General features: G+C 50.6%; 1 protein-coding gene across 3 annotated transcripts; it reads right to left on the reverse strand.

Moving 5' to 3' along the window:
• LOC306821293 (uncharacterized protein) lies at positions 1-27,747 on the reverse strand. 3 transcript variants are annotated; one of them, XM_079339615.1, is made up of 21 exons: positions 27,608-27,747; positions 25,549-25,608; positions 24,210-24,383; positions 23,704-23,841; positions 23,396-23,509; positions 23,127-23,282; positions 22,859-23,044; positions 22,649-22,771; positions 22,452-22,565; positions 22,055-22,361; positions 21,722-21,837; positions 21,047-21,164; positions 20,870-20,961; positions 20,619-20,769; positions 17,033-17,139; positions 16,149-16,272; positions 14,922-15,055; positions 12,178-12,287; positions 11,890-12,058; positions 11,692-11,796; positions 1-11,221 (listed from the first exon to the last, which is right to left on the reverse strand). In XM_079339615.1, the coding sequence occupies exons 2-21, from the start codon at positions 25,591-25,593 to the stop codon at positions 2-4; spliced, it is 13,803 nt and encodes a 4,600-aa protein (XP_079195741.1). In that variant the 5' UTR covers positions 25,594-25,608; positions 27,608-27,747; the 3' UTR covers position 1. The 3 variants fall into 3 exon arrangements, with proteins under 3 accessions (XP_079195741.1, XP_079195742.1, XP_079195740.1); XM_079339616.1 differs by having other exon boundaries at positions 16,182-16,272; positions 22,859-23,035; positions 23,109-23,282; XM_079339614.1 differs by having other exon boundaries at positions 22,859-23,035; positions 23,109-23,282.
• Positions 27,748-27,909: the final 162 nt, after the last annotated feature.

Raw genomic sequence — 27,909 nt, forward strand, 5'->3', positions numbered from 1 at the left:
ATCAAGCGCAGGCAACATCCAGACTCAACACCAGCTGGTGACTTACCGGCCCGTCTCTCTCTTTCTCGAGGACACGGACTCCGCTGCCTTTTGACTTCCCCACACTCGTGGAGGTGGAGGTGGCGCTCTCCGGGCTCGACCCCTGCCTGGACTCGACCGCTCTTTTGGCTCCGCTCAGCTCGTCCATCAGTCTGTCGCGGTCGTTCTGGAGGCTGGCCATGGATCTGGAGAACGCCGACAGCTGCCGGCTGTACGAGCCGTTCTCCTGCTCGACCTGCTTCAGCTCCCTCTCCTTCTCCGACAGCGCCTTCGACAGCTCGTCCAACAACCTGTTCAGCTCCGCCGGAGCGTCTTTGTTCTCCAAAGCTTTCGATTTATGAGCGAGGATGTCCCTCTCTTTGGCGACCATCGCCAAGTCAGAGGTGGCGTCCTGCAGAGCGCGCTCGACCCTGTTCAGGGCGGACTGAGTCTCTCGGAGTTCGTCGTCGTATCCGTTCCTGAGGGTCTTGAAGTCTTCGATGAGCTGGTCTCTGTCGTCCTGCAGGGCGACCATGGCTTTGCACAGAGACTCGTTCTGAGCTTTCGACTCTTTGCTCTGCGTCTGAGCCGCTGCCGACAGCTGCTCCATTTCGGCGAGTTCTTTGGCGAGCTCTGCCACCCTCTGATCGGCCGTCTCTCGCTCGCTCCTCATCACCTGCACTTCACGCTCAAAAGTCTCCAGCTCGCCGTTGTACTTGTCCTCGGCTTCGGCCAGCGTCTTCTCGGTTTCGCTCTCCAACAGTTTCATCTTTTCCTTGAGCTCGTCCGTTCGTGTCTTCTGAGAGAGGAGCTTCTGCTGGAGGTCAAAACATTCGGCCGCCTTCGCCGCCACCGCATCCTGCAAATCCCCGATCACCCTGCCCTCGTCCGTCCGGGCTCTCTCCTTCTTCAGAGTTGATATTTCAGCTTCCTGTGTTGAAACCTGAGCTCTGAGTTTGGACATCTCTGCTTCCAGAGCGTGCCTCTCTTCTTCTTCCTTCTGGAGTTCTCGCCTGGACTCTCGTTCCTGCTGCTCAGCTGCAGCTTTTTGGTTTTCAAGGTTTTTGATGATGTCCTGCTGCTTCTTCAGCAGACCCCTCAGCTGGTTGTCTTTCAGTGATAAGACCTGGTTCAGGTCCTCTCTGTAGCGGACCAGCTGCGCCCTCAGCATAGCGTTCTCCGAGTTCAGATCATCCATCTGATGCAACAGTTTCCGGATTTCATGTTTCAGACCTTTAGTGGCGCCGCCTTCCCCGTCTGCAGAGCCGTCTTTCCCGGTTAAACCCAGCTGACTCTTCGCTTCAAGTATTCGGTATTCCGACACCAGTCGCTCACGTTCGCTCTGCAGAGACGCCATCGAGTTCTTCATCGAGTCCATCTTCGCGGCCACCTGCTCCTTCTCCTGCACACACCTGTTCACGCTGACCTGCAGACTCTTCACCTTGGCTTCCAGCGCCCTCAGCTCCTTGTCGGCCTTTTCTCTTTGGTAGCGTGAAGATGCTAGCCTGTCCTCGTACACGGCTACCTGGTTGCCGTAGTTAGCGTGGAGCTGTTCCAGATATCCGGACATCTGTCCGTCTTTGCAGGACAGCAGGGAGGAGATCTCGCTGTCTTTGCTCTGCAGGAGAGTTTTCAGCTGCAGAGAGATCCCCTCCTGCTTCTCAAAGTCCGCCTGCAGCTTGTCAGATTTAGTCTGCAAGAGACGCAGCTGAGCGTCCGCGTCTGCGTGCAGCTTCTCCGCTTGCTGCAGATCCAGCTGCATTCGAGACATCACATCTTCTTTATCGGCGAGCCGTCGGCTCAGAGCGTTCTTGTCTTGCTCCGCTCGATCAGCGTGAGCGCTTAGTTCCTTCACCTGCACAGCCAGAAGATCCACAGCTTCACGATACTCAGCGTTGCTCGCACTCACGACGAACAGCTGCCTCTGCTGAGCGGCCGCGGCCATCGAGTACTCGTTGAGCGTCCTCTCGAGTCTGGACTTGGTCACTCGCAGCTCGTTCACCTCCTTGTCTTTGGCCCTCATGTCCTCGAGGAAGCGCTTGATCACGAAGCCCTGCTCCAGCAGCTGGCTGTCCTTCTCGTGTAACGTCTTTTGGAACAGATCGTTCCAGAGTCTGGCGGCGTCCGCCCCCTGCGGGGAGGCGGTCAGAGCCGACAGCTTGGCCTCGTTGGTCTCTGCCGCTCTCTTCAGAGTATTCACCTGAAGATCCTGAGAGTCCAGCTGCTGCCTCAGCTCGCTCACTCTCTGACTCTCTTTGTCTCTCAGCTCCCTGAGGTCGTCGATCTGCTGCTGCAGCACCAGCTGATTCTCCACGTACGCGCGAGCTTCATTCATTTGCTGCGACTTCGTTTCCTCCGTCACCTGATCCTCGGCCTCTTTGCTCTCCTGTGAAACAACCAGCTGGTCTCGTTCACGCTCCGCACTCAGGATCTTTTCGCCGGCTTCCTGGAGGAGCTTTTTGTGGGCGACCAGCTCGGCTTCAACTTCTTTCCCTTTCTCCTCCAAGACGGACATTTTCTCCGAGCTTCTCTGAAGTTCTTTCTCCAGCTGTTCACGCGCCGAGTGCGAGGTCTTCAAAGAGCTCTCTAAATCCAGGATCACCTCCTGGTACGTGATGCAGTTCTGCTGTAACAGATTGATCTCCCGGTGCTTCTCCTTCAGCAGCTCTCTCAGTTCTGTCTTCATGTTGTTGGAGCCCTCGTTGCCTCTCCGAACCGACTTCAGTTTCTCCTCAAACTCGCGCACTAACTTCAGCTGTTCCTTCTCCTTCTCCTGACGCACCCGGGTGCTCATCTCCTCGCTGGCTGCGAGCTGAGACGACAGCTGAGTCTTTTGGGTTTGCAGCGACGCTATGCTCTCGCTCAGCTCGTCGATCTTCTCCGAGTTCTTCAGGATCACGCCCTCCAGATACTCGTTTTCATTCTTCACTTTGTCTGAGATCTCCTGGGCGTTTTCCAGCTCCTCCTGCAGGAGCGACTTGTCGTCCTCCAGGATCCTCACCTTCTCGTTCAGGCTGATCGTCTCCTGGCTGTGTTTGTTGATCACGTCTTTCAGCTCTTTAATGACCTCGTCTTTCCTTCCCAGCTGCACGTCGTGATCAGTCTGAATGTTCTCAGTCCTCTCAGACAGATTTTGTTTCTCCTTTTGCAGCAGATTGTTGATTTCTAGCTGAGCGCCCAGTTCTGTTTTCTGGGCCTCGATCTGCGCGGTCAGCGAGTTGTTCAGACCGAGCGCTTCATCGAGTTTCAGCTGCATGTTACTCGCATACGTCGACTCCTTCTTTGCTTCTTCAACTTGTCCTGCCAGCTGATTATTCTCCGCCTGCAGTTCGGAAACTTTCTCCGTTAGACTCTCCGAGGACTCTCTGAGCTTGAAAATCTCCGCCTCGAGTTGTCGATTGGTATCGCTGAGTTTGCACGTTGAGACTTTGTGTTTTTCTCCCAGCTCGCTCAGCTCCTCTCTGACTCTCTGATTCTCCTCCTCCAGCTCTTCCATCTTCTGCCGCGTGTCTTTGGAGAGTTCGTGCATCCTCTCTCTGACGCTCCCGTTTTCTTCCTCCATCTCTTTCAGCCGCCTCTCCATCGCCTCCGTCTCGGCGTCGTGTTTGTGCAGTTTCCGGAGCGCTTCCTGTCGATCTCTTTTGGCGCCCTCCAGGAGCTGCCTCATCTTGTCCATCTCGCTGCTGACGTTTTCGTACGCTTGCAGAAGAGACTCGTACTCCTGTTTCAGCTCGGCGTGCTTGGACTTCCAGCGGGAGAGCTCGTCCGTTTGAGAGTCCTTCAGAGACTCCAGCTGGCAGGAGAAGGCTTCCTTCTGCTGGGTGATGTTTTCGATGGTTAGCTTCAAACTGTTGCAGGCCGCCGACAGGCTGCGATTATCGCTGCAGATGCCGTCGGCTTCGCAGCTGAGCTCGTCTTTCTCCTTACTCAAAGACACCACCGTGTTCTGCAGCTCCACATTTTGCTGTTTTAACCTTAAAACTGATGATTCCAGAGAGCTGAACTCGGCTTCTTTAGCGTCGCGTTCGGCCGAGAGCCTTCCCACGTCTTCCTTCAGTGAAGCGTTCTCCTTCAGGAGCTCCTTCCTGGACAGCAACGCCGCCTGCAGTCTCCTGCTGAGGAGGGCGATTTTGCCGTCCTGCTCGCTCACCTTGGTGCCGTTTCCTTCAGATCTCTGAAGCTCATCCGCCTCTTTTCCCGTCCTGCCGACGGCCTTTTCATGGACTTTGATTTGCTGCTGTAACTGCAGTTCGAGAGCGGCGATCAGCTCGTCCTTTTCTGCAACTTGAGCCTGAGACATCGACAAGGCCTGCTCTCTCTCCTTCAGCTTCACCTCGAAGTTTTCGGCACATTTACAAGTCAAGCGGACGTGTCCTTCTTCGTCGACGTCGTCTTGTCTCGGGCACGTTTCTGTCTTCCTTCGATGCAGCCGCTCGCTTACATCCTCCGTCTCCTTCTGCAGCTTCCTCAGAGCGTTCAGCTCGTCTCTGAGCTCCTCGATCACGCTCGACGCGTTCTCCTTCTCTCGCGTCAACGAATCCAAACTCTGCAGCGAAAGCTTTCTGTCCTCACCGAGCTGCTGCTGCGTTTCCGCCAACGTCGTCCGGAGGCTCACGACCTCCGAGGACTTCTGCGAAATCGACGCAGCTGCCGCCTCGAGTTCCACTTCCACCCGAGTCCTTTCCTCCTCGAGCGCTTCGTTTTTATCCATCAGAAGTCGGATTTTCTCTTCACGTTCTTCCAGCGCGGCGCGAGAGGCGCTCAGCTGCGTCTCCAAAGCGTTTCGCTCGTTGAGCAAAGCTTGCATCTCTTCGTGGATCGTCTCCTTGTGTTTCTCCACTTCTCTTAATTCTGCCAAGTCGTTCTCCATCGCGAGACATTTGGATTTCAAATCCTCCGCTCGTCGCTCCGTGACCAGCAAGGTCTCCGACTGACTCGCCATCTCCAACGACATGCTCTCATTTCTGGATTTCAGGTTTCCCAGCTCGGTGTGTAAGTCTGCCAGAGCGTGGCACTGACTCTCCTTCTCAGCCAGAGACATCTTCAGACCCTGCAGAGTTTGATCCCTCTCGTCAGCGAGCTGCCGCAGAGCGTCCAGCTCGTCTCGATCCGACAGCGACGTCTGACGGAGCTCCTCCAGCTCGCGCAGCTTCTCGTCGAAGTTCAGCTGGACGGCGTTCAGCTCGTTGGTCTGCTGACAGCGCTGCTCCAGGAGCGCCTTGTAGTCGTCTTTCAGCTCCTTCAGCTCTTGACTTAATTTCTTCTCATTTTCTTGAGCTTTCTTCATCGTCTCTTTGCGCGCCAACAAGGCGGCCTGGGCCTTTTTCTGCAGCGTCGCCTTTTCAAGCTTCATCTTCGCAAGCTCGTTTTCTAGATCGGCGGCGGCGGCGGCGCTCGTAGACTTGTCCTGCAGCTCCTCCTTGCACGCCTTCACTTCACTTTGAAGCTCTTCTACTTTCTGCTTCCAGCTGCGTCTGTCTCGCTCGTGAGCCTCGTCGACGGAGCTCCTCTCAGTTTGCAGAGCTTCAGACAAACACGCTTTGCTTTCATGCAGAGTCCGATTTTCAGACTCCAACTGACTAACGAGCTTTTCACTTTCTGCTTTGTGTTGCATCATCTCTTCCTCCTTCTCAAGAATCTTCTGCTCCAGCAGAGAAATCCTGTCTTCATACAGTTTTGCAGATTCTTGTGCTTCCTGTATTTTGTCTTCCAGGAGAGAAACTTCACTTTTCTTGCTTTCGTTCTCCTCTTTTTCATTTTCATACCGCTCGATTTTCTTCAACAGATCTTTCCTCACGAGGAGAGCGGCCTGCAGCTTCTTCTTCGACGCTTCTTTTTCCTTCGTGACCTTCGACAGTTCGCTCTTCAGATCGTCGTTCTCTTTCGTCAGCTCGAGCGTCTCGGCGTTCTTGGTCTCCATTTCACTTTGAGAGTGTGACGCACGATCCTCGACCTCCTGCAGTGTCCTCACGGCGGTCTCGTGGTCTCGCTCCAGTCTCTCCATGTGAGCTTTCAGGGTCACGTTCTCCTCGCCCAGTTTCATCCTCTCATTGGACGCCGCCTCCATGACTTGGGCGATGGACGCGTCTTTCTCCCTCAGCTGCTGACTGAGTCCCGCGAGCAGCTCCTTCTGCTGACGGATCTGAACGCTCATACGGTCCACCTGCTCGTCTTTCGCCGTCAGCTCTCGGCGTGCAGAAGACAGTTCGACCGACGCCTCTCTGACCCTCTCCGATTCGGCGCCGAGCTGCGTCTGCAGACGTTCCACCATCTCTTGGAAAAGAGAAACTTTCTGACCCTTCTCCTCCTCGCTCCTCTGTCCTACATCGAGAGTCTCCTGCAGCCGCGTCGTCGTTTCACTCAGCTCGGTTTTCAAAGCGCTCACCTGGCGCCGATGCCCTTCCTGCAACCGTTTGATCAAATCCTGCAAAGAGGATTCTTCTGCACCTTCAGACGAGGAGTCTAAAAGTCGGAGTACCTCCTGTTCTGCGGCTCTTAAAGCCTTTTGTAACTCGCTATTGACAACATCCTTCTCCTGGACTGAAGCTAAAACCTTCTCCAGCTGAATCCTGGACGCCGAGGCCTCCGACTCTTTAGCGCTCAGCTGATCAGAACCCTGTCTAACAGCGGAGGACGCCTCGGCCAGCTTCTCCTGCAAACTGTCCAAGTCCTGCTTCAACGCGTGCACTTTCACATCTTTCGATCTCATTTCACTTTGCACACTTTTTAACTGCTCCGTGAGGAGACTCTTATCCTGCTTCTCTTTGTCCAGGACCAGCAGCCACTCTTTCTCAGAGTCCTGCAGAATCTGCTCTACCTTCTGAACCGTGTCTTTTAATTCGGACAGTTCTTCGTCTTGGGCACTAACCTTTGCTCGCAGGCTCTCCCTCTCTGACGTCATTCTCTCCATCGTTTCCTTCATGCTGCTGGACTGCTGCTCCACCTGAACCTGCGACGCCCGCGCCTCCCCGTGTCGTCTCTCTAACTCCTCCTTCTCCTCGTGCGCCCTCCTCACCTCCTCCTGCAGGCGCGTGTTTTCATTCCTGGCGGCTGCGAGAAGCTTCCTGGACGACTCGATCTCCTCGTTGAGCTTCTCGTTCTGCTCCTCCACTTTCTGCATCTCTGACACCAGCTGAGACGCGTGTTTGGCCTGCGACGTGTACTGGCTGTTGATGGCGTGGAGCGCCATCTCTCTCTGCTCGAGGTTCTCCGTCAGCGCGTTCATTTGCGCCACGACTTGAAGGTGCTGAGATTTGAGTCTTTCTATTTCCACGGTGAGCAGGGACACGCTCTCCTGACGAGACGCCAGAGCGGCGTCCTTCTCCTTCGACAGACTCGAGTTGAGGTCTTCGGCCGTCTGCAGTTTGCGGTGGATCTCGGAGAACTCGTTCCTCAGGGTTTCCGCGGCGCCCTTCGCCGCCTGATGTTCGTTCTTTGTATCATCCAGTAACTTCCGCAGACTTGACGCCTCGTCAGTGCTTTGGGACAGCTGCTTCCTCACCTCTTGTAACTCCTCCAAGTTAGCTGCGTATTTCTCCTGGAGGTCGTTGAAGGCACGCTGCGTTTCTTCCGCCGACCTCTTCAGGTTTTCGGACTCGGCGGACAGCGACTGGATCCGACTCTGGAGCTGCGACGCGCGCTCGTTGCTTTCCACCAACTGGGATTTGAAGAGCTGCGCCTCGTCCGCTCGTCTCTGAACGTCCTGGAGAGACGTGGACTGATCGAGAAGAGAGGCATCTTTCTCTTCCAGGGTCCGGCTCAGGCGCTCGGCTTCAGATTTCTGCACGTGCAGGGAGTCATCGAGCTTCGCGAGCGATTCTTCGAGGTGTGAAACCCGTTCTTTTAAGCTCTCACACTCGTCCTCTTTGGCTTTCAGCAGCTTCGAAGTTGAATTCGACTGACTCTGATATTCAAGGCTCGACTCTTCCTTTTCCTCCAAAGCGTTCTTCAGCTGTGACGACTCCGACGTCAGGCGGTCGACCTGACCTCGGAGCTCACACACAGAATTTTCCAGCTTTGACACCTGTGCACTCAAGTGGACGTTCTCCTCTCTCCTCTGTTTAATCAGCTCCTCCTGCTCGAGGATCCTGCCGTTGAGCCGCTGGATGAAATCCTCCTTCTCTGCGTGCATCTTCCTCACTTCCTCTCCTTCTTTCCGTACAGCGGAAAGCTCAGTGATCGATTTCTGGAGCTCAGATTTAAATCTCGCGTTCTGCTCGGTCAGTGCTTGAACGCTATCTTTAAAATCGACGATTTCTGCTTTCCTCTGCTCCTCGTCTCGTATCAGCTGATGGTTTTCCGCTGTGAGTTTCTGCACCGCGGCCTTCGCGTCGTTTAGCTCGCCCTCCATCTCTGCAGAGTTCTGATTCATCGCCCCGAGCTGCCCGCTGAGAGAAACCACCGATTCGTTCCTTTTGCTCAGCTCCTCTTTGTGCTTCTGCAGCTCGGCGTCCACGTCCTTTAAAGCCCGCTCCGTCCGCTCCGCCTGCTGCCTCTTCTCCAGACACTCTCGCCGCAGAGATTCAACCTCGCTCTGCATCCGTGACAAGTCGGCTTTGTGCTGCGCGGCCTCACTCTGCAACACGCCGCACTCCTCGGACTTCTGCCGAAGCATGGCGTCTTTCTCCATCAGCGCCGGCTTGAGGACGGATCCCTGCTCCTGCAGCATGGACACGGTGTCCTGAAGCTGCAGCAGCTGGTCCTGCAGAACGGACACGGTTTGTTCTCTCTCCTGCAGAGACGTGCCGAGTTCACCGACTTGGAGTTTCAATCCTTCAGCGTGCTCCTGAAGACTCTGACGTTCCTCTTCTCTCTCCTGTAGCCGCTTCGAGAGAGCGACGCATTCGCTCGTCTTCTCGAGCAAACCTGCAGAGCTCGACTCCTCGCTCTCCTCGAGGATCTTTTTTAATTCGTCCGCTGCGAACGAAAGCGTCTCCTTCTCGCTCAGCAGACCTTTGATTGTTTCACGATGCTCCACGTTTTGCATTTCAAGCCCAGATTTTTGCTCTTGCAGTAAACTCCTCTCCCTGCTGAGCTCAGAAACCGACCTGACGTTCTCCGCTAACTCCTCCTGCAGCTTCTGATTGGCGTCTGTCAGGCTGCTAATCGAGGCAGTAAAAGTGGCGTTCTGTTCCACGGTGGCTTGAAGCTGTCCACGGAGGTCGGACAGAGCCTGTGTTTGCTGAGAAAGCTCTTTTTCTTTGGATTCACACGCAGCACGGAGCTGGATGTTGTCCTCGCTCAGCGAGTGGATTTGTCCGTGTAAGCGAGCTGCCTCGGCCTGCCTCAGCTCCGCGTCGCACTCCAGCTTCCTGGAACTTTCCTCGCTCGCTGCGATTCGATCGCTCAGAGACTTGATCGTCTCATTTTTATCATTCAGCTCGTCTTTGTGCTCGACGCGCTGCCGCTCCGCGTCCTTCAACGCTTCCTCTCTCTCTTTTATCTGTAGGTGAAGTTGCGAGCGCTCTTCTTTGAGCGATTCGGTTTCTGCGTGTAGCTTCGATATTTCCTCCTGCTTCTGCGTCAACGCCGCGTCCATCTGCGTCAGCCCGGACCTCAGACTGCTGTCCTGCTCTCGCAGCAGCGAGATCGTTTCCTCAAGTCGTCTTTGCTCGCTCTGCTGGGCCTCCGTCTGCGCTCGCAGATCTCCGACGGCCCGCTCGTTATCGGCCGCGTCGCGCTCGAGCCGCTCCGTCTTTAAGGTCAAGTCGTGCACTCGCTCCTGCAGCTGCGTCAGCGTCTCCTCTCTGTCTCGGAGCGTCTGCGTCAGCCGGCTACATTCGGTGGTTTTTTCCAGGAGAATCTCGGAGCTGGAGTGCGTGCTCTGATCAAGCACTCGGTTCAGCTCGTGAGTCTGAGCGCTCAGCGCGTCTTTATCTTTCTGCAGCGCGGCGATGACGGCGTCGTTTTGCGCTTGCTGCGTTTCCAGTGCCGATATTCTGGCGTGCAGGGAATCTTTCTCCGCTGACACATCTGAGAGAGTTCTCACACTTTCACTCACTTCCAGCTGAAGTTTCTCCTTCTCTTCTTTGAGGCGAAGAACTTGATCCTCCAGACTGGCGTTCAGTTCAGAAGCGGACTGAACCTTTTCGTTCAGCTCACTGACGTTCTGCTTCTGCAGCTGCAGCTCCTGTTTCAGCGCTGTGAGTTTGTCCTGCAGCTGAGCCTTCTCTGCCTTCAGGTTTTTTAACACACTCTTGAGCTTGGTGACATTCTCAGATTTACTCTGAAGCTCTTTGCTCAGCCGCTCCTTCTCTGAATCTCGGACTTGCAGCTCACTGTCGAATCTCCGCCTCTCGTCCTCGGCCTGTTTGTCCGACTCCTTCAGGCGGTTTTCCAGAGACGTTATGGTTTGCAGTTTCTCGTGCACGTCCTTCTTGACTTGCTCCTCGCTCCGTGCCTGCTCCTCTAATTGTTTGGAAAGCGTCTGCATTTCGTCGTCGTATTTCTCCACCTGTGCGAGGAGTTTGTTCTGCTCGTCCTTCAGAGATTTCAGCTCTTTCTGGTGCGCCTGCTCTTTCTCGTCCAGATGTTTCTGCAGCTGCTCACTGTTTGAGTGTTTCTCCGTGAGCTGCGAAACGAGACCTTCTGACTCCTGCAGCTTTCGGGTGGAAACATTCAGCTGCTCCTTTAGCGACGTTACGTGAGGCTCACACTCAGAGAGGTGACTACGGAGGCTCACGAGCTGTTTCTGGACTTCCCCTCGAAGCTCCTGGATCGTTTTCTTGTCGTCCTCCGCCTGCTGCATCAGATGATCCAGCTCGCTCACTTTAGACTCTCCTTCCTCTTTGACCTTGACCAGCTCGGCCTCAGCACGCTGCAGGTTCTCGATCAGCTCCGTCATCTTGCTGTCCAGAGCCTGCTGGTCTGAACTCTGCGACTCCCTCATGATCCGGACCTCCTGCTCGGCTTTGCTCAGCGCGCTCTCCGTGCTGACCAGGCTCTCGTCCCTCAGTTTGATCTCCTGCTTCAGCACCACGATCTGCTCGCCGTACTCCGCCATGCTGCCGGAGAGGGTGGAAATCTCTTTGTCCTTTTCAGCGAGAACGTCTTTCAGACTGTCGATTTCCCGCTCGCAGCTCTGGAGGTCGTGGATGAGTTGAGCTCGCTCTTCCAAGTAGGCGGCGTTCAGCTTGTCCAGCTCCTCGTTCGTCTGATCGAGGTCGCTTTGCAAAGTCTCGATGGTGACTTCCTGCTTCTGTGTCTGGAAAAAAGAAAAAAGAAAGATGATGCAGCAGCGAAGGCAGAGAACCGTTTTTTACATGTCGACAAAAAAAAACTTTATTATATATTTTATTATTATTTTATAATAATAATAATAAAATATTTTTATATATATATATATATGTTTTATTTATTAATTATTATTTATTATATATGGTTTTATTAAAACAAATTATTATTATTTTATATATATATCATTTTATTTATTAATATTATTATTTATTATTATCATTATATATGGTTTTATTTAATTAATTAATTAATTATTTTATATATATAATTTTTTTAAATACATCTATTATTTTTTTTATGTTTTGTCTTGTTGCGAGTGTCTTTGTGTGTTTTGTCCTTCACTGTTCAGTAATTAATTTAGTAAAACTAAATAAAATATATATTAAAAAAATGAATAAATAAATTAAATCAAGCGAGACGATAAATAAAGGATCACACCTTCTCCTTCAGCGCGTTCAGCTTCTGCGTGACGTCCACGACTTCAGTCTTCAGCTCAGCGCAGCGTTTCTCCGAGCTGCTGCATTTCTTGGAAACATCCTCGAGCTGCAGGGACAAAAAAAAAAAAAAAAAAAAATCACATCAGGAAAATGAAAACAAAGCAAACAGTAAAATAAAAATCTGATAAAAAGAACTCACCGTGTGCTCCGTGTGAAGAAGTTTGTCTGACACTTCTTTGTACTGAACTTCTTTGTCGCTCAGAGACTCTCGCAGGCTGCTGATGAGCTCCAGCTTCTCCGACGTCTTGGCCAACGTGTTCTCCTTCTCGATGAGGGAACTCTCCAGACACTCCTGCGTGCTGCTCAGGCTGGAAAAGAAAAACACACAACAATACATGTTGAGTTTAAATCAGAGGACCAGGAACAAGAGAAAGACGTGTTGAAGAATAACTTTTAAAGATGTGTGAAGATAGAAAAGCTGTTTTACCCTTTGAGCTGTTCGTTGAGACTGCTCACCAGCAGCTGATGCTTCTCTGCGTCTCTGCTTTGTTGACTTCGGACGCTCGCCAGCTGGCTCTGCAGCTTCTCCGACTCGTTCTGCGACGTGCAAGAAAAGAAGAAAAGCAAGAGATCAAAACTCGAGGATTAGGATCTGAGAAAAAAAAAGACGAGGAAAGTCACCGCACGCAGACGAGGACGACAGCAGAACCCACCGGAGAAGATGTGACTCGTTTTCTTTCCCATAAAACATGAAAACAATAACAGAACAGGTTTTTAAAACAAGCACGCCACACTGTTAGCCGTCACCGCCAGAGACCCGCTCTCCAGCGCACGCACACACACACGCGAGAGGACCAACACACCTGAGGGACCCAAAACGCCGGCTCATCTTCATCTACATCAAACGTCACCTGTGTTAAAAGGCTCCGTTACAAAATCCCAGTTTTTCCAAAGGATGGGGGAAACATGCACAGGTCACAGGTCACAGGTCAGAGGTCAGAGGTCAGAGGTCATGCCGGAGTTTCAGTGTGTTCAGACCAAAAGAGAGTCAGACCACGAGGCTGTTTGTGTTTCAACCTCCAAACAAAAACTTCATCATCAGTGTGCGAGACGCAATACGGATAAAACGATGGATAATAAATTAATAACTTTATTATAATAATGTTACGGCTGCTTTAAATACGACTGAGCGTCCAGCTGAAGTCTGCGGTTTAAAAACACTTTTATAAGAACTTCAATATCCGGGCTTGTCTGGAGTTTGGGTCTGCTCGCCCCCCGATGTAAACAGGATTTAAATCTCAAAGCAGACAGCCCGGGTTCAAACCCAGCTGTGACTCCTCTCCTGTGTCTCTCTCTCTCTACCTCTCTCTCTCTCTGTCTCTCTCTCCCTCTCTCATCATATTTGATATTTAAATGAAAAATTAAATATCAAATATGATGGGAGGGTCTCAGTTCATGCAGATGTCGGAGCCAACGGTGGAAAACGTCTGAGATTTGAAGAGTCTCTCTCTCTCTCCCTCTCACTCTGTCTCTCTCGCTCCCTCTCACTCTGTCTCTCTCTCCCTCTCTCTGTCTCTCTCTCTCCCTCTCTCTCTGTCTCTCTCTGTCTCTCTCTCCCTCTCTCTCTGTCTCTCTCTCTCACTCTCTCCCTCTCTGTTTCTCTCTCCCTCTCACTCTCTCTCTCCCCTCTCTCTCTCTCTCACTCTGTCTCTCTCTCCCTCTCACTCTCTCTCTCCCTCTCTCTCTCTCTCACTCTGTCTCTCACTCTCTCTCACTGTCTCTCTCTCTCTCTCTCTCTGTCTCTCTCTCCCTCTCTCTCCCTCTCTCTCTGTCTCTCTCTCTCCCTCTCACTCTGTCTCTCCCTCTCACTCTCTGTTTCTCTCTCCCTCTCTCACTCTGTCTCTCTCTGTCTCTCACTCTGTCTCTCTCTCTCACTCTGTCTCTCTCTCTCCCTCTCTCTCTGTCTCTCTCTGTCTCTCTCTCCCTCTCACTCTGTCTCTCTCTCTCACTCTCTCCCTCTCTGTCTCTCTCTCCCTCTCACTCTCTCTCTCCCTCTCTCTCTCTCTCACTCTGTCTCTCACTCTGTCTCTCTCTCACTGTCTCTCTCTCTCTCTCTCTCTCTCTCTGTCTCTCTCTCCCTCTCTCTCCCTCTCTCTCTGTTTCTCTCTCCCTCTCTCACTCTGTCTCTCTCTGTCTCTCACTCTGTCTCTCACTCTGTCTCTCACTCTGTCTCTCTCTCTCTCTCTCACTCTGTCTCTCTCTCTCTCTCACTCTGTCTCTCTCTCTGTCTCTCTCTCCCTCTCACTCTGTCTCTCTCTCTCTCTCTCTCTCTCACTGTCTCTCTCTCTCTCTCCCTCTCTCTCTCTCTCTCTCTCTCTGTCTCTCACTCTGTCTCTCACTCTGTCTCTCACTCTCTCCCTCTCACTCTGTCTCTCTCTCTCTCTCTCTCTCTCTCTCACTGTCTCTCTCTCTCTCTCCCTCTCTCTCTCTCTCTCTCTCTGTCTCTCTCTCTGTCTCTCTCTCCCTCTCACTCTGTCTCTCTCTCTCTCTCTCTCACTGTCTCTCTCTCTCTCTCTGTCTCTCTCTCCCTCTCTCTCTGTCTCTCTCTCTCCCTCTCACTCTGTCTCTCCCTCTCACTCTCTCCCTCTCTGTCTCTCTCTCCCTCTCACTCTCTCTCTCCCTCTCTCTCTCTCTCTGTCTCTCACTCTGTCTCTCACTCTGTCTCTCACTCTGTCTCTCTCTCTCTCTCTCACTCTGTCTCTCTCTCTCTCTCACTCTGTCTCTCTCTCTGTCTCTCTCTCCCTCTCACTCAGTCTCTCTCTCTCTCTCTCTCTCTCTCACTGTCTCTCTCTCTCTCTCTCTCTCTCTCTCTGTCTCCAGACGGCAAAAAAACTCTTAAAAAAAAAAAAATCCACAAAATCTGGAATTGTGGATAAATCTGGAAGAATCCCGACTCTGAAAATAAAAACTTTTGTTTGTGATTTTAGAGGCAATAAATGTGTTGAAAGGACAAAAGAAGAAGAAAAAAAAAAAGAGCGGTCTACAAGAAAACGATTTGAAAACGATCCGGTTTAAAATAAGTGGTGGATTCTCGCCTCCTTCAGGTCCTCACATTGTTGATGATGATGTAAAGTTACGAGGTATCCTGCTTTTGGTCTGAACCCACCTCAGGATGCAGACTCGGGGTTCCACTGGACTCTGGGTCTGGGAGGGAGTGTGTGGTGGTTTTACCTGTAAGGACTCGATGCGAGCCTGCAGCTGCAGTCGGTCCTCCAGGTCCTGGCAGCGCTCCTCCAGGCTCAGTATCTGCTCCTGAAGCTGGTTCCTCTCCAGCTCCAGCTCCTCCACCACCGAGCGCAGGCCGTCTGGACTCATCAGGAGAGAGGAGACGGATTAAAGAGGAGCGCAGAAAAGTCCGGAACAAATCAAGTCTGGATTTCAAAAGGGAGGGGGGGGGGGGGGGGGGGTCTGAGAAAGGATCCCCACTACGTCTGATGGAAAGCCACAATCAGGGGACACAAAGACTTCAGGCCCTGGCACGCCCAGCAGACCACGTGTAAGAGAATAAACTCTCCACGCCAGGAGGCGGCGGTCGTCCGTGTCGATGATACGATTCACCGCTCGTATCACAGGAACTTCGACTGGAGAATAAAGTCTGATAAAAAAGTTGACGAGAAAAAGGAGTAAAGGACGGAGACGACAGCGGCACGCTCGAGGGGTCAAGAACTGGAGATAAATGAAACAGCCAATCAGAGAGCCTCCTCTAACCGACGCGTCGAATCAGCCGGAAAAAAAGGCCGACGGGAAGCGATGGACGATCTCCTCGGTGTGTCAGAGCCTTCAGAGGATTTATTTTACACATTTATCGATTCAAAGATGCAAAAATCAGACTTAAAGTCCATCAGTCAGTTTTCTGTTCTTAATCTTTATAATTATATTTTTTATGATTTTCAGTTTGCAGAGAAATGCTGATGAACTTTTTCAGGTTTGATAACAAGAAGAAGCGTAAGAAGACGGGATGAGAGCATGCAAAATAAAAACACACACTTACCACAGAGGGGGCGTGGCCTCCTACATTTTACACAATCTGACAAACGATCAGTAGATGGAAACCAACAAACACTAGCCAGCTCAACCAGCATGCACAAAGACTTCAGACTTCAAACTGACCGATGAGTGAACAAAGAAATATCCTGGTGTGCTTTTTAAATAAACTTTCAGTTTGTCCCACAGATGAAACCCAAACAGAGATGCACCAGGTGACATTCAAAACATCTGCAGGTGAGATGACAAAATAAAAACACACAGACAAAAACCAACCAGCAGCCACGATCCAAAACTCGTTAATAAAATAAACTTTTAGAAATAAATAAAAAACTCAACCCAACTGAAGTTTCCCAAAGTAAAGTGCGGATGACCGTGTGCATGCCGGCGTAAACTGTCCAGCGGGTTTCACACCTGTGTCAGGAGAACTGTACTCGGGCCACCAACCTCCCATGTTCTCTCCCTCCATCGGGGTCGTGCTCTCAGAGGGGCTCCGCGGGTCCTGGAAGGGGGCGTGTCCGTCGAACTCAAAGTCCTCCTGCAAGGCAGAGACGGTCAAAAAGCAGGAAGCCTTAAAGATGGTATCGGACCGATGCAGAATACTGGGATCAGTATCGGAGCATCCCTACAGATCACGTCAGGTCCTGGTTGTTACCCTGATACAGACATCTGCAGTTTGCATTGATCCACATTTTACCGCCTGATAATTTGGGTCCAAAAATGTAAAGAAAAAAATCTGGCTTATCCTAAACTTCAACTTCCCTTTTTGAAAAGATTTTTCTGGATCTATTTTTTATAAGCTGTTTGTGCTTCAGAGACATTTCAAAACAATAGTGACAAATGAAAAATTAAATATCAAATATGATGGGAGGGTCTCAGTTCATGCAGATGTCGGAGGCAACGGTGGAAAACGTCTAAGATTTGAAGAATATAACTTAGAACAGAGAGAATGGCGTCTCTCTCTCTCTTCTCCACGGAGCGCCGCTAACATCTCACGAGAGGACGTTTTTTACACGCCGCTGTTCGAGTCTGTGTAAGCGGAGAACGCTCTTTGAGCTGGCAGCGCCCGTTCTCTACCCGAAGATCAGTTCAGCGTTTCTCAGTGCTCAGCGTCCACAGAGCAAAAACGCCATTTCTCGTCGCTACGCTCACCAACCAATCAAAGTTAAGAAGAGGCGGGACTTGAGCTGATGATATAATATCGTTCATGTTTTCTCTTCCAGCTTTCAGTCGTTCTGCGTTCATGACATGAACACATCTGCAGAATACGAGCACAGCGCCGCTGCGTGTCCACTCACCTGCAGGCTTCGCTGCGCCGGCGCCGTCGTCTTCTTGGCCCTGTGATGGCCGAGCCCCCGAGCTTGAGTCAGCTCCTCCTCCAACTCCTGCTGCCGAGAGGCCAGCGCTGGATCGGAGCAGCCAGGAAAGAACCAGTCATCCTCAATCAGTTTTGTGCCACAGGGAAAGGGGGACGGTTTGTCGAGTGAGGATGTGTTTATGAACGGGGAAGGGGGGGGGGGGGTGAAATGGGTGAGAAGAAATGACGGGTGTTTTTGAGGACAGGATGCGTGTGATGGACGGTGATGGTTTGAGATGAGATGAGGCACTTTTTTTAAACACTTTTGACGTTGCAAACACAGAACACAGATCTGAAGAAGTGACAGTCACAGTGGAGACGGGCCGAGCGAGAAGCGTGGGGGACAGAGACGGAGAGAGAATCAAGTGTGGAGGAAGCAAAAGCGATTCAAACTACAGATGTGTGAGGACCCTCTTTATTTGCTTGGTGGACCTGGGAGAGCCATGCACACCTCATTTGCATAGCAAAGGATGACAGCATTCAAACATGTGGGAGAAGGGAAGTAAAAGTGGCAGTGGGAGGAAGGAGAGGGCCTGTTTTTCATGAGTCACCATCGTTTCTGTTCATCATCGGGGAGACCAGAGAGTTATTTAGAGCGACTCGGGGCCAGGTGCAGATCTGAGGGGGGGGGGGGGTGCAAGCAGGGAGAGGCCAGATTGATTAGGCTGAACAAAAACGTGTTCCCATCTGTTTTGTGACAACAGGCTGATTTTGATGTGGAAGGGAGGGAAACGGGGGGGGGGGGGGGGGGGGGGGTGAAGCTCGAGAGCAAAGAGAGGAAGCAGCAGCAGAAGGACCAAGCAAACAGAACGTCATATAAACAGTGTCGTGATTTAGAACATGCTGAAATGTGAAGCAGGACAGATCCATGTGGTGAACACTGTAGCTTCAGTGTTTAGCCAGCTCTGCATGTGGTGGACACTGTAGCTTCAGTGTTTAGCCAGCTCTGCATGTGGTGGACACTGTAGCTTCAGTGTTTAGCCAGCTCTGCATGTGGTGGACACTGTAGCTTCAGTGTTTAGCCAGCTCTGCATGTGGTGAACACTGTAGCTTCAGTGTTTAGCCAGCTCTGCATGTGGTGGACACTGTAGCTTCAGTGTTTAGCCAGCTCTGCATGTGGTGGACACTGTAGCTTCAGTGTTTAGCCAGCTCTACATGTGGTGGACACTGTAGCTTCAGTGTTTAGCCAGCTCTGCATGTGGTGGACACTGTAGCTTCAGTGTTTAGCCAGCTCTGCATGTAGAGACACTGTAGCTTCAGTGTTTAGCCAGCTCTGCATGTAGAGACACTGTAGCTTCAGTGTTTAGCCAGCTCTGCATGGGTCTGTAAAGCTTTCTGCGTTCTAACCTCTCTCCATGTTTCATCTCCAACATTGATCCTAGTTTGAGCAGCTTTCTGCTGCTGGAGCTTATTAGAAACATGCAGAGGCTTTTTAGCTCGGGTACAATCACTTCTATCTGAAGCAGTTCCACTGCCCGCTTCCATCGCTGCAACACCTGTTCACCTGATAACTGCTCTCATATCTGGCAAACCCAGGGGCGTCCAAAACGGCCGTGTGGTGATATATTAAGGTCATTCTACAGACTGCTCCTTTAAACTTTAAGTAAATAATAATATGAAATAACAACAAGTTAGTGCGTTTGCTTCCCCTGATTTAAATCACCAAAAACAACCAAACAGGTCAGAGTGACTGCAAAAAGAGCAAAAAGATTCAGAGAAGAAGAAGAAGAGTTTTTTGTTTGTTCGGTTAGAGGAAATGAAATGATAAAAACCCAGCTGAACAATCATCTCTCTTCTCTGCTTTTTGAAGTGTTAATTAGCGTGAGGGCTTTGAGTCGAGTCGTGGAGCTTTTAGTGTCTCATTACTCACACGAGGTTCATTAATGTCCACTCCACTTCCCCCATTAACTAATTCAACTGTGGCACACAGAGATAAATCAACAGCCTCATCTGAAGCACAAGAGACTATGAGCTGATGGATTTTAAGAGGGATGGATTTTATATTCTATTGAATTTAGGCGTCAAATTTTCCATCTCTGTCCTCATCAAAACTGGAAGTCGGACGATTTTATACTTTTTAACATTTGTTTTGCATATTTTAAAGGTCACATCTCCTCCATGTTCCTCTAACATGTGTCTCTAGTCTGTCTACAAACCCCCCCCAATGATGAGAAAAGTCCATCCTCTCCGTCTTCTGCCTGCTCCACTTTTCAGAACATGTTTGGAGATGTTCCCTTCATGACATCACAAAGGGCAGTAGCCCCTCCCCCAGGTGGGTGACACTCCCACAGCTAGGTGTTTGTTCTGCCCTCTGAGTCTGCCTTCTCACCGTAAACAATAGGACATGGAGCCAGAAAGCAGCGAGTACACCCGAGCCCTTCCAGAGAGGGGGCGTGGCCAGACACAGCTCATTTACATATTTAAAGCTACAGACACAGAAACAGCCTGTTCTGAGCAGGGCTGAAATAGAGGGGTTTATAGACATGATCAAATACAGGATCAGAGTGGATTTACAACAACACACTTCACACACATGATGAAGAGGAGCGAGGACACTGATTTCACCTGAAGAAGAGGAGGAGGTCATGTGACCTTTAAAGGACGAAAAGAAGTAGCAACCAGCAGCTGCAGAACTGCTAATCCTCGAGGGCAAAGTATTCAATTAAATTTAAATAATATTCATCTTGAAAAAAGAACCAGATCTTAAATGTCTGTAGCTTCTTACATTCACTGATTGTCAAGTGTGTAATAGACCATCTGACAACAGCTGGATGAATTTGCAGTTTGTGCACGATTAGTCTTCAAACAAAGACGTCTGTTATCAGTGTTAAAGAGAATCTGAGACCAAAGTTAGTGCTGCCTGATCTCGCCATCCCACCAGCAAAGAAAAGGGGGCAGTGTAGCTTGATTATATCTGAAACCAGGACTTCATACTGGTGGATTATCCCACAGCGTTTTAGTGTGATGGATGTACAGAAGACAACACGACAGAAAGGAATGGGAAGAGAGGAACAGTCCAGGAGGAGGGGAGGAAAGGGAAAACAAAATGGCAGACCCTGAAGTGAAGCCTGCCGCCGTGCTGCCTGTAGCTCGACCCGGGCTGAAAGCGTTCAAACGTGGGGAACTTCAGACAGCACAGAAAGCGAAAGCTGCACCGGAGGTTTGGAGGAGCCTGCATGCACAAAACTGATGGGAAACTGTTCTGCGTGGCTGCTCCCATCCCTGGAGCAGGGGCTGGAGGGGGAGGAGTGAGGAGGGTGTGTGTGGGGGGGGGCGAGGGCGGAGGTCCACGAGATGGGAGGCGCCAAAGGGTAAACCAAATGCTCCCCCGTTAATAAAGGCGAGGAGAGGAGGAGGGGCGGGATTAAGAAAAAGAAAGTAATGTTCAGTCAGACAACAGAGGACACGAGGTCAGCAGTAAAACGCAAACTTCAAATGTCTTGTAAATAAAAAATACAACATGGAGGTGATGATGGTGAAGGTCAAATAAAAGAGGTCAAAGTTCAACATCAACATCCGTCTCTTACCCTCTCTTTCCTCCTCCATGTGGCTGATGCGGAGCGCCATGGCGACCTTCTCCTCCTTGGCCCGGTCCCTGGCGCTGACCGCCTCGGCAACCATCTCCTGCCACTCCAGCACCTGGCTCTGGGTGTCGTCGGCGCTGCCCGACTCGCTCGTCTGTGATTGGAGGGAGCGAAGGCGTGACAGGAAACGCTAAATCAGCCATTTTCATAAACTGCAAGAAAGAGGGGGAAAAAAACAAGGTCGGATCTTTTACCTGAGACGCTGCCCGCTTGGTGAACTGCTCCAGGTCCGCCTGTAAGGTTCTCTGTTGCTCCTCGTACACGACCAGCTTCGCCTCCAGCATTTCTAGAAGGAAAGAAGGTCGAAACACGTCTCAGCATCAAAGCGTCGGATAAATAAATCCGACAAAAGGAGTAAAACATGCGGTCACCGGTCTTTGCTTTGAGATCCTCGTACTGCTCCACCTTCCACAGGTTCTCTTCCCGCTCCTCCTCCAGGGACGTGATCTGACTCCGTAAGGCGTTCAGGTCAGGAGGGGCAACGCCAGCCTGCAGGGAACAAAATAACTTCCTTTAAACGGGCGCCGTTTTCTACCGAGCGGTCAAGTTTGGTTCAGTAAACCCGGATCCTGCTTTGTGTTTCCACAGCCTTACACGTCACGACATCACAGAGAGCGTGACGTCACGACATCACAGAGGCGTGACGTCACGCTAACATCCAATACATTCATAACATTTGAAGAGCAGCTTTAAAAAGTCTCTCTCCGAATCTGCAGAATATTTATTGATATGATTCTTAACTTTTGACGGTGGAAACGCCTGTAAATATGAACCGGACTGAACCGGACTGAACCGGGCCGCTTGCAGCAGCAGGCGGCCTCATGTGAAACAAGCGTGTTCCTACTGAGCTCTTTAGTGCAGCTGCTCCGAGAACTTTGAGTTTCAACTTTTCAGAAAGACGCAAAAAATATGACAGTCCGTGTATTTATGGCGTCCTGTATCGACGTCCTGCTCGCTCCGTGTAAAGACAAAGTCGGAGGGCAAAGTATGAAACATGCAGTAAAAACTTTGTTGTTGGATGAAGAAAGGTTCTGAGCTGTTGTTACCTGGCTCTTCTTCAGCTCCTCCTCCAGCTGTCTGATCCGAGATTTCGACCAGACTTTCATCTTCAGGAACTTCGCCTCCGATCGGCCGGCTTCTTCGGTTTTTTGTTTCGCTTGAGCTGCAAAATGACGAAAGCTCAGATGAGATGAACTTAAATTTATCAAAGCTGCAAATAAGACTGATGGTGTGTTAAATGTATATTTTAGAAATGTTAGAAAACATTTGAAAAACGAATCTATGGCGTCTTTTCTGTGTCATTTTTTCTTCATATTCAGAATTTATGGATATCTGAAGTTGCCGACCTCAACAGTGAGACGTAAAAATAAACAACCAACCTTCCAGTTCAGCGAGCCGTTCGGTGGTTGCTGAATCTGTCTGCACGTTTCCGTTCCCCGAGGCGTCCTGACTGGCGGGCGGCGCTGCTGATGACGACGCCCTCCTCAGCTCCTCCAGCTGTGCCAGGAGATCCTGCTGCGTCTGGCTCGTCTGCGCCTCGTGCTGCTGCGTCAGCCGCTGCAGCTCCGCCCGCTGCTTCTCCATCAGGTCGCGGAGCTGCGCTCTCATCACGTGCTTCTCTGCCTCCATCTTGGATTCCAGGCTCTCCCGCTCCACGTGCAGCCGCCGGAGTCGCTCCTGGAGCTCCTGAGGGAGAAGAGGGAGCAGAGGAGCCGTCAGGACGAGATTCAGGATTACACTTTGAAGATGGTCAAGGTAAAAGACGTCGTTCCTGACCTTTATCTGTTGGTCCCTGCCGTCCACCTCTCCCTGCAGAACATCGATCACCTGAGTTTTACCCAGAAGCACCTCCTCCTTCTCGTGAAGCTTCTGTTTCAGAGCCTTGAGAAGCTGAGGAGGACACAAACACAAACTCAGTTGGGTCCCATTGCTCTGTCGACAGACGACGAGGATATCCTGGCGGTCGTCGTTACCTGCTCCAAGTCCGCGCTGGCGTCTGACTTTGCGGCGAGCTTGAAGAGCTCCTGTTCGTGCATCTGGTTGATCTCCATCAGCTGGTTGTCCTTCTGGATAATGATGTCTTTGAACGTCTGGATCTGGAGAGCAAACAAGAGGGAGCTTCATGAGACCAGAGAGAGAGCCGGGAACAGAAAGGGAGAAGCTGCGAGTGCTTGGACGCTCACGTTCTGTTTGTACATGTTCTCCTTCTGACTGTACTGCTCCTTCTCCGAGTCCAGCAGCTCTTTGAGGCTGCCCGCCTGCTCCTGCAGCAGACTGTAGCTCTCCTCCGACTCTCCCACCTTCCTGGTCAGAGTCTGCACCAGCAGCTGCAGCTCCTGCATCGCCCCGCCGCCGCCGTCCTCCGACACCTGAACACGTGTGGCAGCGTTAAGCATCAAACAGCGTTTTAATAAGAGGGAGCACGAAGACGACGTGTGTGCAGCGGACGACCTTTAGCTGTGGCGCAGGTGCGACTGGCTGATCTCCGGCTAACGCGGTTTGCAGATGGACAATATACGCCTCTTTTTCTGCCAGCTTCCTGTCCTTCTCCGTCAGCATGGCGTCCATTTCTTCCCCTCGCTGCCGCTGAAACTCAACCTCCCTCACCTGGGAGACAGAAGCAACACGACAGGAAGTATCTTAACCTTTATAGAGAAGTCTTTGTTTCTCGACCCCCCGAGCAGAAACGCCTCCTGGTCAACGTTTAGACAGATTATTACCTTGTTGCCCAGTTCCTCCACTCTTTGTGCCAGCTGCTGCTCCAACTCCTCCACCTTCTTCTTCAGAAGGACAATTTTTCCTCGACTGGCGTGCTCGCCCCCCTCTGACGACCCCTGCAGAGAGAAAGAGAGAAACTTCCAGACTGTACGAGAAACACAGCTTGAATGGGATCCTTAGATTAAACTGCTACACGCTGGAAATGATTTTAAAGCCGGAGCTTTGGCGCCCCCTAGTGGAGAAGTTGCATCCTGCTGATGTCTGAGTGAGGTTAAAGTGTGGATGATAAATGTTGGTTGTTGTTGCGTACCTTTTTGCCGTGCGTCGGCGTGCCCTGACCTCCCTGCTGTTTCTTCAGCTCCTCCAGCTGCGCGTTGAGGGAGGTCACCTTCGCTTTGTTCTGGAGACGCAGCTTCGACAGTTTGGCCTCGCACGTTTCCTTCTCCACCTGGGACACAGACGACGTGTTTTAAACGTGAACTTTGGTGAAATGCTTCGATGCACTCATCACCTGCAGCTCAGTCTAAGAACATGAGAGGACAAGCTGCAGTGTAATCACGGCCTGCAGCGCACATTCCTGTTTTTTATTGAGTTGTGGACTTTGACTTTCAGGGTTTAATCATTAACAGGATGCAGATCTCCGACTGAATCATCCGAGCGGGTGACAAAGACGAGAAGCTGCAGAGGAAATACAAACATTGATGCTCTTTGAAACAGAAAAGAGCATCAGCGCTCCGCTTTAGTTCAGGGTGACCAACATGGTCCTGACCCGGTTCTAGTGTCCTGACCCGGTGACGTCAGGTGACCGATCTTTACCTTGAGTTGGTCGTCTTTGGAGCGAAGTGTTGCGTCCTTCTCCCGGATCATCTCCTTCAGCTGACCAACCAGCTGCTCAGTTTGAGCGAGGCGCTCTGCCATTTCTTCTACGGCGACCTCTCCACCTGCAGCAGCAGCGGCGGCGGCGGCGGCGCCCCGGGGGGAGCCGGGGCCCTGCAGGGGGAAGACGGGACAGAGTGGAAGAACTCAGTGTGTGTTTGTGAAGTTCAAAAGGACAGACAGCAAAAAGAAAACAGCAGCTACGTTTTAGAAAACATGTGAATCTCATCTGATTAAGTTACAGAAACGGTTCATATAGAGCGGATCATTACAGATCTTTGTTCAATCTTTAGAGATATAGATCTATAGATATAGATTTGCACATGTATTGAGTTGATCCCTCAGATGCAGTGAAAAAGATCTACGATGAAGAGAAGATGGTCACTCGGCTGGATTGTTCTTGTACGAGCATCATCGCGTCACACTGCACGGTGGTGATGCTTGTTTTAATCTGTACGGCGCCCTCTGCTGGTGAAGGAGAACTGCGAGTGTAACACGATGAAACTCGTGATTTGACTTTGAGTAATATGGGCACAAAATCTGAGGTGAAGTTAGCCGATACCGACGGTGACTGGACAGGCTCATATCAGCCGGTCGTATTTGTTGCGTGTTTTCTTTTTGCCATCATGTGATCAATCTGATGAGGAGAGAAAAGGTCAAAACACCGACCTGCTGAGTTGGAAGTAAAGTGTTAAGTAGTGGAAAGGAATCTGAAGAAGCTGCTCCTAAAACACCTCAGACTGACTCTCAGCTGAGATGATCAAAAGTGTCATTATTTGTTAAACTGGGGATGGAGATGAGTAAATTAAAGGCTGAGCAGCGGTCGCCCCCCCCCTCCCCCTCACAGGGAGCGTGAGCCCTGATTGTCCGAGTCAAAGCCCCGTGCTCAGCAGTCTCCATAAATCCAGTCCACATGGTCTGCACCCAGTCTGCAGACGGCTCTCATGCAGCCAGTTAGAGTGAAAAGGATGCACAGGATCACGCTGAGTGATTCATGGAAACGGCTGCTCTCTGGTGTGTGTGTCTTATCTTAGTTCACTCACTTGTGTGTGTGTGTGTGTAAGAGTAAAAAACAGAAAATCAACACACACACACACACACACACACACACACGGCTCGCTTTAAGACTTCTGCTTTAGTTTTAGTTTTGAGCAAAGTTTGAATATCTGACTGTTGTGACTCAAGTTGCGTCATTGTGGGGAAAAAAAAGTCAACGCTGATAAAAGTTCCTCAACGACATCAGCTGACCAGTGTGACCATTCAGCACCAGTCCACTCACCATCGAGCCCGGCTCCCCCTCCTCTCCAGATAACCATTTGAGCATGGTTCCACTTCAGAGCTGAAAACACAAACAAACAGGATCATCAAGCTTCGACTTCACTGCTGAACTCTTCGCTGCACTCGTGATGAATCCGGCGTCACCGTTGGGAAATTTGTATTTTACATTTTGCATTAAAATTTTGACACTTTATTTTCTTTGTGTAATTTTTAATATAGCTGCACTGTTGTTTATTTGCTGCTCTGTCTTCCCCCGGGGACAAATAAAGTTTTTCGAATTGAAATGCTCTTACAGCGAGCACAGTTCAAACACAAAACAGCAAAAACACAAGAGAAAGCGAATATAAACAACCTGACAGAAGGACATGTTTACTCTGAAAGTTTTATTACATTAAAGATGCAGTGAGTAGATTCCTCCACCAGGGGGCGCTCGATCAAAACAACAACAAAAGATGACGTCGAGGCTGGAGGGGAATCATGGGAGTGATTCTCTCTGCTCCTCCTCCACGATGAGGAGCGGAACCATCAGACTCAGGTTCAGAACGTATTCGGAGTATGATGGGAATTCTGGGCTAAACATTAGCAGTTAGCATTGCTGCATTTAAAGAGGACATAAAGAGCAGAATATTTTCTGGATTCAGAGGAAGAACACCCTCAAAGGGCCGAACTAGAGTCTGTGCTCTGCTCTCCTTTTTCCTCCCTTGAATTATTTACAACCACTCTGAATCAGCAGCTCAGAGCAGAAAGACAAAGACGTGTGAGACAACCTTTCTTTGTCCTGTTTCAAAACCAGCCACACGCATATATTCTGCAGTGACTTGGGTTCGGATCCAAAGGGTCGCCCGATCTAGTCTGAAAATTCGTCAGGTAGCTGAAGAGATGCCAGTTCACTTTCTGACCACTGACGAGGTGCCCTTGAGCACGCCACCGGACCCCCAACTGCCTCGGGTCTCTTTAATGTACGGCCCTCCTCTGTCTTCAGTCGGGACTACGAGAACACCCTGATCGGAGGTCCGAAGAGACCTGCTGGGAATGTAATCTTGAATTGAGGAACTGTGCGGGAGGCCGGTGTTGGAGGTATACGGGACCCTCTGGAGGAGCTGGTTTATCGTCTGACTGCAGCGTTGTGTTCTAGTTGTAAACGGCGAGGAGACGCTTTGCCAGGAAAGGGGAGAACAAAGCTGCAGGACTCCAAACTGGAGGACAGGAATGCATGTTGGGTCATCTCTGTCTGAGCTGTGGAAACAATGATGGACAAGGTGCAGAGACCGACCCCCAAACAGGCTCTCAGTCTGGACTCTCCAGGACCTTTCAGACTGAACTGGTCTGGACTGGAGGCCTGAGCTCACTGACAGGCTGCAGGATCAGCCAGTCACGTGATTCAGGAGAAATCAGGTCAAACTGGTTCACACATTCCCAAATGACACCTCGTCATTATCTCAGGACACCAAACTCTGACTGACAGAGAGATCCTGAATCCCCCTTAATCACAGCATACTGTCACTTTATCTCATTAAGGAAATAAATCCAAACAGAAGGAGTGAAGGAGAAACTGCAGACGTGAAGCTGATTATTATTTCCCTTTAACTCAGTCACCTGGCTCATGATAATGGTCGCTTTCAAAACGTGGAAATACCTATAAATACAGGTGAAATATATACATGTTATCCACCTTTAAAAACCAGCATGCAAACAGTTTAAAACCTGTTCATCCTCCTTAAAGCTGCTCATTGGAAAATGATGTTTTTAACGTTAGCTGAGTTACTAGCATGAGTCTGCTAACCATACCAGAGTAAATTACCCGGATGTATCACGGCTAAATTTAACCTAAAAAACGTAACACTTTCCTCTAATGATTGCCTCAGATGTTAGGCCTTGTCTCCGTAACAAGTTATTAAAAATAAATACTTTAAAGAGAGCAAAACGTCAAACCAGCTAGCTAACTTTCTGTGTCGAGCTGTGGAGCTACATGCTAACTTAGTTAGCAGCTACACTCTGTTAGATTTGCTCAGTCATTCATTAAATATTAAATCCATTAAATGTTATTTTAAAGTGCTTACTGGATTCACAGCTTCATGTAAAGTCTACCTGAGTCTTCGTTAACTCCACAGAATCCTCTGAAGTTACATTTTAGTCCGTTTTTTTGGCGACGTGGACTCAGACACGAACTGCTCACATATATCAACAGACAAGTGGGTAAGGACCGTGCGCATGCGCAGTTCCGTCACTTGACAGGTCCCCGCCCGGAGGAAACTGGGATGGATAGATGGATGGACACATGGACACATGGACAGACAGACAGACAGACAGACAGACAGACAGACAGACAGACAGACAGACAGACAGACAGACAGAGATAGAT

The sequence above is a fragment of the Symphodus melops genome, assembly GCF_947650265.1.
Source record: "Symphodus melops genome assembly, chromosome: 3".
Classification (NCBI taxonomy): domain Eukaryota; kingdom Metazoa; phylum Chordata; class Actinopteri; order Labriformes; family Labridae; genus Symphodus; species Symphodus melops.